The 12154-nt window shown below is 43.0% G+C and overlaps 1 protein-coding gene across 5 annotated transcripts; it reads right to left on the reverse strand.

Annotated features, from left to right (window-relative positions):
* Positions 1 to 777: 777 nt before the first annotated feature.
* On the reverse strand, positions 778 to 2835 carry CCRL2 (C-C motif chemokine receptor like 2). Of its 5 annotated transcripts, XM_069562577.1 has the most exons (3): positions 2317 to 2710; positions 2161 to 2214; positions 778 to 1890 (listed from the first exon to the last, which is right to left on the reverse strand). In XM_069562577.1, exon 3 carries the CDS (start codon positions 1876 to 1878, stop codon positions 832 to 834), a length of 1047 nt encoding a protein of 348 aa, XP_069418678.1. In that variant the 5' UTR covers positions 1879 to 1890; positions 2161 to 2214; positions 2317 to 2710; the 3' UTR covers positions 778 to 831. The 5 variants fall into 5 exon arrangements, with proteins under 5 accessions (XP_069418678.1, XP_069418675.1, XP_069418677.1 ...); XM_069562574.1 differs by lacking the exon at positions 2161 to 2214 and having other exon boundaries at positions 2453 to 2835; XM_069562576.1 differs by having other exon boundaries at positions 2161 to 2590.
* Positions 2836 to 12154: the final 9319 nt, after the last annotated feature.

The following is a 12154-nucleotide window of genomic DNA, read 5'->3' on the forward strand; positions in this document are numbered from 1 at the left end:
TGTGGCATTTTGTAGTTACATGTGGTGAGGCCTAAGGTGTATGTTACACTGAAAAGAACAAAGCATGCCTTGTGTTAAAGATTTCTAGACACAATCTTACATTTACTATTGTTAAATAGGAGGAAGTATTAGAAACCTTGGGAGGCTCAGCGGTTGGGGTTATCTGGGCTCATTGGGGGTGTGGCAAGTAGCCAAGAAGACCCAGAGTACTTTCCACAGAGAAAGTCTGTTTTCCTCTTTTTTTTTTTTGATTTTTTGATTTTTTTAAATTTACATTTTATTTTTTTACTTTACAATACTGTATTGGTTTTGCCATCCAGAGCCTCCAGCTAGCCAGCTCTTTCAATCAGGAAAGGTGCCTGATACATTACTTCTGTGTGAGTAGGTTGTTTCTCTTACAGAATGTGGTCCAGTTGGTTGTAAAAGTGCATATTTTCTTTATGTATTTTCTCACCTGAATTTTGAAAGTTTGGTGTGCTGGCCACAGCATAGATTCTGGAGTGAATGGCACTGGGTTTGTGTCCCAGCTTTGCCACTCTCTAGCTGTGTGATCATAGACAAATTTCTGAGCCTGTTTCCTCCCCAGAGAAAGGAGACTAATTCCACCCATATCATGAGCAAACAGTGAGGTGTGGAGGAGCTCGTGTTTGTCAAGAACCTAGCACATTGCCTGAGACAGATTCGGCGCTTGGTGGGTGTTTGTTCACTGCCCCCTTTTCTCCCTGTACCCTATTTTATATACAAATGTGTAAAAAACTATTGGACAGGACAAGGCGATGAGTGAAAAATCGATGTTTATTTATCCTGCCTCTGACAGGAGCTAGTTTCTGTTTAGGGAGAAAGGTAATATTCTTCCCCTGAGGTGCCTTGGGCAGGCTCCTCAGTGGGTAGCGGTGCAGCGTCACTACACAGGCAGCAAAGGCGGCTGAGGTGTTTCCTAAATGCCTTGTCAAGAAGCATGTAGAGGAGAGGGTTGATGAAGCAGTGGGTGGTGGCGATGATTCTCGTGATCTGAACACTTTTGTTCAGGTTGTAACTACTGGCACAGCCATGCAGGGAGACGTGTTCTTTGAAAGCAGACAGGAAAAGTGTAATATTGTAGGGTCCCCACATCAGAAGGAAAACTGCCATTATGGTGAAAACAAGCTTGAAGAGGCCATAGTTCCTCTCCCGGAACTGGAGTGTTTTCCTCATTCGCACGTAGCAATATACAAAAGCAAACAGTGGCAAAAGAAATCCCAAAATGTTCATCTTTAAGGTCAGAAAATGCTTCCAGAATGTCTCATCATCTGGTAAGAAGTGAAGTCCGGTAAAGAAGCACTTGTATTTCTGGCTTTCCATCTGAGGTTTGTAAAAAACAAGTTCAGGCAAAGTGACCAGAGCAGCTGTGACCCACACTAGAGCGCTCATGAGGATGCTGCCGGCCACAGTCCTACAGGCCGAGAAGCGCCTTCTCACGTGGAAAAACTCCTTGTACCTTTGCACAGTCAGAAGGACGTTGAAAAATGCCTCACTGTACAGGCCTATGGAGAAGAGCATCAGGAGAATCTTACACAGGGGGTCATCAAAGCCCTCCCCATGAGAGGCTGCGTAAGCCCAGAATGGCAGAGTGAGCAAGAAACCCAAGTTAGAAAGCGCCAAATTGAGGAAGCAGATATTTTCTGCTTGCTTGAGTCCTTTGTATTTTACCAGGATAAACACAACCAAGATATTGTCCAGGAGGCCAACTATGAACACCGTGGTGTAGAGGGAAGGCACCAGCTGGGCTGAGAGAATCTTGGGGTCGTATGGGACGCATGGTTCTATTTTGCTGTTACTCAGGTCATCCTCGATGAGGACGTCATAGTCATCCTCTGGTGCTGACGTGTAATTAGCCATCTTCAGGCTGCCCTGGGGAGAAATGAAAGGTTATTTTTCCTTCATACAGCTGTGTGGTCCTGGATGAAACAGCACACAGGACTAGAGCCCCTGCAGCCACACTCGTCCTTTTCTGGTGTTTATTTTAGCCAGAGCCGGTCTACAACTCAGAAGATTTAAAATAAACATTTCTTTAACCTGCCCCTGCATCCCGAGCGCAGCTGCTTTAATTCATCCCTTCATTAAGCACTGAGGTGTTTAGTAGTATGCCAGCTACCACAGGGAGACAAAAGTAAACGTTACCCTTCTTCATACAACTTCATTCTCTTGGTAGAAACAAGACTTGCCTACTTGAAGCTATATAAGAAAAAACACAATTAGAGAGAACTAAGTACCAGGGTTTAGTTTCTCAAAATTGGTGTCAGTCACAGTTCCTATGTGTTTAAAAAGTTTGCTCACCCTCTGTAAACAGCTTCCTGTGATAGGCAGAGAAGTCTGAGTTCTTGTCTCGAAGGATATAAATAAATGCTTGCAAAAGTGAAACCACTCTTAAGTATCAAATGGACACAACTGGTTAAATACGTCGATGACTTACCAGTGACTGAGTTCCTGGGAGGGGAGGGAACAGCCTCCTGACCTACCATCCGAGTTGCTGTGGGAGCCGTCTGGCCAGATGAAAGACTAACTTCCTTCTGAAAAGCTGGCCCCTGACCCTTTGGGGCAAGAGAAACCACTGTTTATCCCCCTGGTGGCTGTGTCCCACCAGTCACAGGTCTCGGGGACTAAGCGAAATAAGGCAACTTGAAAGCTCCCACTAACCCCTAGAGAGTTTCTCAAGCTGCAGAGAGAAACCGGGAAGTTGTTTGCTCCTGCTGCTGCTCTCCCCACCCCCACCCCGCACCCCGCCTTTGATTTCCCTGTGGCCATCCTGCTGGCTGCCCCAGATAAGGAACTAAGTTATTGCTGCTTCTCAGTGATACTGAGGGAGGGATGGAAAACGCTCTGATGTGCAACTCTGAGCAGGTAGTGGGTAGCAGCAGACAAGTGTCATGCGCGGTGACTGTGCGTCCAAACCGGGCTGACGCTCCCCTGTAGCATTTCATCAGTATTAGCATATGGGTCAGTCTTCAAGAACTTGTAGTGAGCAACTCTGTTTGGACTTGTACTGTTACTTTTGAAAGTAGCAGTAACTGAGAGGAACAGTAACAGGGCTTTCCTCATAGCTCAGCTGGTAAAGAATCTGTCTGCAGTGTGGGAGACCTGGCTTTGATCCCTGGGTTGGGAAGATACCCTGGAGAAGGGAATGGCTACCCACTCCAGTAATCTGGCCTGCAGAATTCTGTGGACTGTATAGTCCATGGGGTTGCAAAGAGTAGGACACGACTGAGTGACTTTCTTTATTTTTGAGAGACATTTTTTGTGTGTCAGATATTTGGCTGAAGAATGGGTCCCCAAGGGAGGATGTGGGGACAGTGGAAGCCACAGAATGATGTCATTTGGGAAGAGAGTGGGTGCAGAGATGAGACCTCAGTACCAGTGAGCCTGGGGGAAATCGATGGAGTTAGGAAGGATGTTAGGAGCTGACCCTGCTCCTATAAGAAGGGCCTAGTGCAGGAAGATTCCATGGTGAGAACACAAAGGCTCTATCGAGATGCTGTGCAGAGAATGTGAGGGGCACAAGTTCAACCTTAGACTGAGGCTGGGGTGGGTGACGTTTAAGACCAGAGAGAAAGGAAGCTGAGAGTCCAAATTTGAAGGGAGATGGGGGTGGTTGGAAAGAAAGATGAACTGAGAAAAATAAATAACTGGAAAATCTGTATGAACTCCTGGATCAACTCTTGGTACCTGTGATGGACCTAATTTGGGGACCAGTCTTACATGTTGGCTTCGTGTTCATTTCACTGGTTAAAAGACTTCTGTTAATGCCAAAAATGTGTTTGAGGTGATAGTGCAGAATGTGGACCTGTCAAAGTAGAAATATAACTGAGGGATCTATTAAGGGAAAGGAAAAATAAACAATAAACGCCTGGACAAATATGTGACAAGCATTGAATTTAACCCAGAGGGAAACTCGTGATGTTCCTCTGTATGAAGGGGTTGGGAGGGGTTGGGAGAGATTGGTGCTGCTGGGAACCTGGGCTGTGAATGTTTCCCAGCAACTCTTCCCCCATCATCCCCCAGTATGGCTTCTGTGTGTCACTGAGGGTCACTGTGCCCTGGGGGTTCTGCCCCCTGTAGCTGGGCTATTTGGAGACACATCAGTCCCCCCACAACTTTGACTAAGTGATGGTGCCTCATGGTGCTTTATTGCCTGATGCTCACTGGTCAGTCTCCAGGAGGGGAATGAGGGTCAAGTCAAACTTTGAAACTTAAAAAACCCTGTGAACATACACCCTGCACGTTGTGTGGTTAGGTGGAGGAAAATAGCAGCAAGCAGGTGCTTCATCTGTATCACAGAATCATGTGAAATTTGAAGTTTCCTAGAGAAAAGCATCGTTTGGTAAATTCCAGATCACCCTAACTTCCTGATATTCAAATGGACTTCACTTTCGGGATTATTTTATTTTGGCTTGATTCCCAGAATTCTGCTTATTTACACCCAGACCTTGGAGTTCTTTTTTTTTTTTTTTAATTGAAATATAATCGACGAAAAGCATTCTAGAAGTTTAAGGTGTGCCATACCGATACATTTATATTGCAGTATGATTGCCATGGTAGTGTTAGCTAACAAAATTACCAACTTTTTATGTGGCGAAAACAATAAAGTTCTGTTTTCTCAGCAGATTTAATGTTTATAATACAGTTTGGTTGTCTGTAATCACTATACTGTATATTAGATCTCGAAGACCACGGGATTCTTGAAAATTGAAAATTAGTAGCAAGGAGTGGTTTAAAAGTCTAAAGTTGAAGCAGGAGGAAGGTTTTATTTACCATTTTAGTATCTGGAACTGTAATAGGGTCATCATTATTGGTGAAACTTCACTACATTCTAAGGTTTGTGAGCTGCAATCTCAATTAAAAAAAAAGAAGTACAAGGTCTGGGTGTAAATAAGCAGAATTCTGGGAATCAAGCCAAATAAAATAATTTTGAAAGTGAAGTCCATTTGAATATCAGGAAGTTAGAGTGATCCTTACCGAACAATGCTTTTCTCTAGGAAACTTCAAATTTCACATGATTCTGTGATAAATATAAGTAAACCCCAGTCTTTTAGACAATTGAAGTATAGTTGATTTACAATATTATATTAGTTTCAGGTGTATAACATAGTGATTCAGTATATTATACATTATACTCCATTTAAAGTTATTCTTTCGAAGGACTGATGCTGAAGCTGAACCTCCAATATTTCAGCTGCCTGATGTGAAGAGCCGACTCATTGGAAAAGACCTTGATGCCGGGAAAGATTGAGGGCAAGAGTAGAAGGGAATGACAGAGGACGAGATGGTTGGATAGCATTACCAACTCAGTAAAGATGGGTTTGAGTAAACTCTCAGAGATAGTGAAGGACAGGGAATCCTGGTGTGCTGCAGTCCTTGGGGTCGCAAAGAGTTGGACATGACTTAGTGACTAACAGCAAAATTACTGCAAAATAATGGCTGTATTTCCTTGTGTTGTACAATATATCAATGTTGCTTATTTATTTTATACATAATAGTTTGTATCTTTTCATCCTTTACCCCTCTCTTGGCCCTTCTCTCTCTCCACAGGTAACCACTAGTTTGTTCTCTACATCTGTGAGGCTCTTTCTGTTTTATCTCCGTGAGTTTGCTTTTTAAATTTGGATTCCACATATAAGTGATAACATACAGTGTCTGTTTTCCTATGATTTATCTAACTAAGCGTAATACTCTGTCCACCCATGTTGTGAATGGCAGCATTTCATTCATTGTGATGGCTGAGTAATATTCCATTGTGCATGTATGCACCACATCTTCCTTAGCCACTCATCTGTTTATGGGCACTTAGGCTTCTTCCATGTCTTGGCTAATGTAAATAATGCTGTGAAAGTTGTGGTTCTTATATCTTTGAAATTAGTGGTTTCATGTTTTTTTTTTTCCAGATATATACCCAGGAGTGTAGTTGCTGGGTCATCTGGAAGTTTTATTTTCAGTTTTTTGAGGAACCTCTATACTGTTTTCCATAGTGGCTGCACCAATTTGCATTCCTGCCAACAGTGTACGAGGGTTCCCTTTTCTCTACATCCTCACCAACATTAGTTATTGGTGGCCTTTTTGATAATAGCCATTTTAACAGAAATGAGGTGGTTTTGATTTGCATTTATCTGATGATTAGTGATGTTGAACATCTTTTCATGTGTGTGTTGGCAATCTGTATGGTTTTAGAAAAGTGTTTATTCAAGTTCAGTCCCAGTTTCAGTATAGGAGGCTATCATGTTATTACTCTTATTCCCCCCCTAACATGTAGATCATTCATTTATTCAAAGATTGTTTATAAAATGCCTAGCATGTGCCCAGCACTGTTCAGTGGACAAACATCCTGACCTTCATGGAGCTTACATTGCAGACAAAAACAAAATAAGTATGTAAGTTGAAGGTGGTAGGAGAGAAGTTCTGTGGCAAAAAGTAAAGCAGGGAAGGAGACTAGGAGGGGCCAGGGTGGTTTGGGAGTTCACATTTTACGTAGAATAGTCAGAGAAAGCCTTGCTGACAAGATAATCTCTGATGAGATGAAACAGCAAATGATTAGGTCCTATAATTTATACTCATCTCATTTTTTTCCGTGTTACTGAGTTCTTGTATCGGGGAGATTAGAAAACACACTGAGCAAAGGTACACAAAAACACACTGCAAAACACACTTAGCAATAATTTGACAGGAGATGTGGAAATACTGTTCCTGTTACATTGGTTTTCCATTAAAAAAAAGCTGACGGTGCAGTGCACCTGTTAGTAATTCATTGCCTTTTAGCCCCTAACCCACCTTCCTTCTTCTGCTTTGTGATCCTCAAGCCGAACTCTGTAAACATTTGCCCTTTGCCAGCTGGTATAGCAGGTGCTAAGAATCACAGAAAGAGGCCGGGGCTTATCACTCTGGCTCCAGGATTTTGTTGTTTGTTTTTGCTCCTTGGGATGAGCTGACAGTGCTGTGTGGAGACTGAGTGACACCCGCCCTCTTGTGTGTCTCACTGGTGCCCTTTCAGGCAGTTTCCTACTCGCCAGCCCCGAAGGGCAGCACCTTGGCAAATTTCCTGACCATCTAGAGGGTTGCAGTCACCCTCTCTGACAAGGTCTGAATCTCAGATTTGCAAGGGCAGGCATCTTCCAGGTGTGTTCCTTCTCGGGTGCTCCACCTCAGCCTGGAGGCCACTCCCTGTACCTGCTTCCTCCTCCCTTGGATTTTCAGTCCCCTTTGACTGGTTAACAATTCTTGGTAGTGAATTTTCTTTGTTCAAATTACTGGTATGATTCCTGTCTCTTAACTGGATGCTAATTCATAGATACAACATTAAATTAGTTGAGTGAAGGATGGGAGATTGCTAGGATGCTTGATATGTCCTAGTGTGGTGGCATTTTCAGAGAAAAGGGTATTCAAAAATTTAGAATTACAATACTTTATTTCTTAAAATGGCTTCATCAATGCTGTCAGATTATCTATCTAATTTTTATTAGTAAGTATTCCAGAAAATTTGGTAAGTGTAGGAAAAAAAAATCTTTGATATTGATATTCCCAAATAGCAGCGATTATAATTTTTAAATAGAACTACTTCTTGATGGAAAGTGTGTAAAACCTATTTTGAGAAAACCATCAGTTTTCCTCTGGGTTCGTTGTTTGGTGCTGAGCAGTAGATTGAAGGGGAACATACCTTCATGTTGTAATTTTAGGGATTCTGAGAATGTCTCATCCTGCCCCCACATTTTCTCCCACATCCTGGCTAAGCTTACAGCATTTCTTTAGTGCTTAGTCCTCTTACTACCTGGGCTACCTGGGAGGGCAACAAAGGGGAGACAAGATTTTCAGAAAACAATTGTATTAAAAAAAAAAAAAACAAAAAAAAAAAAAAAAAAGAAAGAAAACAATTGTATTGATGGCCAACTCTGAAATACAGATTTTATATGTACTTACTGGAAGAAAAGTAGTTAATTATATCCTTAACAAAGACTTTTTCAACGTATGTTTGGTTTATTCTGCATTGTGCTAAAAAACGTAAAAAATGGGCGAGAGTGACTTTGCTCAAGGATGTTTAGAAGATAGGTGGACTAAAAATATAAAATAAGTCTTTACAGTGCTTCTCAGAGCTCTTCAAGTGCTGATAAGCATTTGGATCCTGGAGAAAGTATGTGGTATTTCCCACAGTTGTTAGATCATGGAGTCCCCTTGTTAATTCTCTTGATGTTGCGTATGGACTAAGTGCTCTGCAGAACATGTTTTCGAGAAATGTTACCTCAGACATGCAAATACTGCTGTTCTGTGTGGGAATGAGCATAACTGGCTGAGGAGCCCAGCTTCCTCACTCCAAAAATACATCCTTGCATCCATGCCAAGGCCTTGCCTGCCGAGGGCTGCTCCCAGTCAGTGGGCTGCTCCCATCCCTAATAGGGCCACTGGGATGGGCCCATTCCTGGATGATGGACTGGTGCTTCTCCCTCACCCTACTTTTTCCTTCTGTCCTTCACTTGGGGTCAGACTTGCATTGTGATCTGGTAACTTTCCCAGCTTTGCCCACCACCCCTCGCAATCTCTCTCAGAGGTGTTTCATCTAGTCCATTTATTTTATGCTGTGTCCCATATTAGTGTCTGTATCTTGAAAGAATTTGGGTAAACACAGCCTTGGAAGGGAGACATTAGTCTTTAGAGAGTCTTGAGTCCTTTGCTTACTGAAGAATGACACGTTCTGCAGCATCTTAAGTGTGAGTAGCTCAGTCATGTCTGACTCTTTGCAACCCCATGGACTGTAGCCCACCAGACTCTTCTGATGGAATTCTTCAGAGTACTGGAGTGGGTAGCCATTTCCTTCTTCAGGGATCTTACCAACTCAGGGATCAAACCCAGGTCTCCTGCATTGTAGGCAGATTCTTTATCAGCATCTTAATCCCCCCCTCATCTTTTTAGCCAGTGTCTACCTGACTTCCCTGGTGGCTCAGATGGTAAAGTGCCTGAGTACAATGCAGGAGACCTGGGTTTGATCCCTGGGTTGGGAAGATCCTCTGGAGAAGGAAATGATAACCCACTCCAGTACTCTTGCCTGGAAAACCCCATGGATGGAGGACCCTGTTAGGCTATAGTCCATGGGGTTGCAAAGAGTTGGACATGACTGAGAGACTTCATTTCACTCACCTGTGCTCTGCTGGGGTCAATCTTTTTGGGACACATATGGCCACTTGATGTCATTATGTCCCCGTCCACGCCATCTTCAGTGCCCCAGGTCAGTTTCTGATTGCATTCTTCTTCTTGTCTCCTCTGCCCTCGCCTCCCTTCCTAATGCTCCCTTTTCTCCACTGCTCTCCTCTGTGCCCTCTGAAATCTGAACGCAACTGCAGACAATCCTCCTGACATCCTGAACTGAATCCCAGAACATTCCTCAACATGTTCCTTGAGGGTGCTCCTTCCCTCTCACACATGCCTCATCCTTGAGGGTCAGAAGGTGGTATTCCTGGCTCCAGTGCCTCTTCCTGACCATTACTCCTACAGGTTTCATTAGGTAGATATATAACAGACTGCTGTGGTCTCCAGCCCCCACCCTGCACTCTGCTCATCATTGCTGATTACCACTGGCTGCCTGACTGCCTCTTCTTTTATTAGGACAAGGGTATGTGGATAAGGAGCTTCTCTTCGCCTAGTTTTCTCCATCATCCTGGTGGCTTAATTGCCCATGTTGACTTCCACTCAGGGCCCAGGGCTTTCAGCTCATTAACTCCACTGGCCTTCAGTTTCACTCCACTATCATCCGCACTAACAGTCAGATTTGGGATTTGTTAAGTTGATTCCCCGCTGAACTTTCACAGTAAAATTGCTCACTCTTCTGATCACAGCATCTACTCCTTAGATCTTTCTCACTGCACTTATTCCTTCTGTACTGCTGTTCTCCTTCATCAAGCCCTCTAGCCTCTGTCTCAGCCCTTCCTATAGCCACATCCCTCCTAGTCCAGCTAAGATCCCATAGTCTATCATTTTGTCATTCTCTGGTCAGTGCCTTGGGTGCCCTTGATTCCCAGCTTTAGATCCCATCCCTCTGCTTCTCCCTGCCATTCTTTTTTTGGAATGTGTTTCTGAGAATAGCTGGTTAAAACCACTTACCCATGAAGACAGAATTTGTGACTAATTTATGCTCTCTAGTCGCAACTGGCAGGTCAGGTGCTCTGGTATTCCCATCTCTTTCAGAATTTTCCACAGTTTATTGTGATCTACACAGTCAAAGGCTTTGGCATAGTCAATGAAGCAAAAATCGATGTTTTTCTGGAACTCTCTTGCTTTTTCCAGGATCCAGCGGATGTTGGCAATTTGATCTCGGGTTCCTCTGCCTTCTCTAAAACCAGCTTCAACATTTGGAAGTTCACAGTTCACGTATTGCTGAAGTCTGGCTTGGAGAATTTTGAGCATTACTTTACTAGTGTGTGAGATGAGTGCAATTGTGTGGTAGTTTGAGCATTCTTTGGCATTGCCTTTCTTTGGGATTAGAATGGAAACTGACCTTTTCCAGTCCTGTGGCCACTGCTGAGTTGTCCAGATTTGCTGGCATATTGAGTGCAGCACTTTCACAGCATCATCTTTCAGGATTTGAAATAGCTTAACTGGAATTCCATCACCTCCACTAGCTTTGTTTGTAGTGATGCTTTCTAAGGCCCACTTGACTTCACATTCCAGGATGTCTGGCTCTAGGTGAGTGATCACACCATCATCATTATCTTGGTCATGAAGATCTTTTTTTGTACAGTTCTTCTGTGTATTCTTGCCACTGCTTCTGAATATCTTTTGCTTCTGTTAGGTGCAAACCATTTCTGTCCTTTATCGAGCCCATCTTTGCATGAAATGTTCCCTTGGTATCTCTTAATTTTCTTGAAGAGATCTCTAGTCTTTTTTTTTTTTTTTTTTAATTTTTAGTTTTTTATTTTTTAAATTTTAAAATCTTTAATTCTTACATGCATTCCCAAACATGAACCCCCCTCCCACCTCCCTCCCCATAACATCTTTCTGGGTCATCCCCATGCACCAGCCCCAAGCATGCTGCATCCTGCGTCAGACATAGACTGGCGATTCAATTCACATGATAGTATACATGTTAGAATGTCATTCTCCCAAATCATCCCACCCTCTCCCTCTCCCTCTGAGTCCAAAAGTCCATTATACACATCTGTGTCTCTTTCCCTGTCTTGCATACAGGGTCATCAGAGATCTCTAGTCTTGCCCATTCTGTTGCTTTTCTCTATTTCTTTGCATTGATCGCTGAGGAAGGCTTTCTTATCTCTTTTTGCTATTCTTTGGATCTTTGCATTCAAATGCTTATATCTTTCCTTTTCCCCTTTGCTTTTTGCTTCCCTTCTTTTCACAGCTATTTGTAAGGCCTCCCCAGACAGCCATTTTGCTTTTTTGCATTTCTTTTCCATGGGGATGGTCTTGATTCCTGTCTCCTGTACAATGTCACGAACCTCTGTCCATAGTTCATCAGGCACTCTATCTATCAGAAGTAGTCCCTTAAATCTATTTCTCACTTCCACTGTGTAATCATAAGGGATTTGATTTAGGTCATACCTGAATGGTCTAGTGGTTTTTCCTACTTTCTTCAATTTAAGTCTGAATGTGGCAATAAGGAGTTCATGATCTGAGCCACAGTCAGCCCCTGGTCTTGTTTTTGCTGACTGTATAGAGCTTCTCCATCTTTGGCTGCAAAGAATATAATCAATCTGATTTCGGTGTTGATCATCTGATGATGTCCATGTGTAGAGTCTTCTCTTGTGTTGTTGGAAGAGGGTGTTTGCTATGACCAGTGCATTTTCTTGGCAAGAATTTATTAGTCTTTGTCCTGCTTCATTCCGTATTCCAAGGCCAAATTTGCCTGTTACTCCAGGTGTTTCTTGACTTCCTACTTTTGCATTCCAGTCCCCTATAATGAAAAGGATATCTTTTTTGGGTGTTAGTTCTAAAAGGCCTTGTAGGTTTTCATAGAACTGTTCAACTTCAGCTTCTTCAGCGTTCCTGGTTGGGGCATAGACTTGGATTACTGTGATATTGAATGGTTTGCCTTGGAAATGAACAGAGATCATTCTTGTCGTTTTTGAGATTGCATCCAAGTACTGCATTTCAGACTTTTGTTGACCATGATGGCTACTCCATTTCTTCT

Source organism: Ovis canadensis, chromosome 19, assembly GCF_042477335.2.
Source record: "Ovis canadensis isolate MfBH-ARS-UI-01 breed Bighorn chromosome 19, ARS-UI_OviCan_v2, whole genome shotgun sequence".
Taxonomy (NCBI): Eukaryota; Metazoa; Chordata; class Mammalia; order Artiodactyla; family Bovidae; genus Ovis; species Ovis canadensis.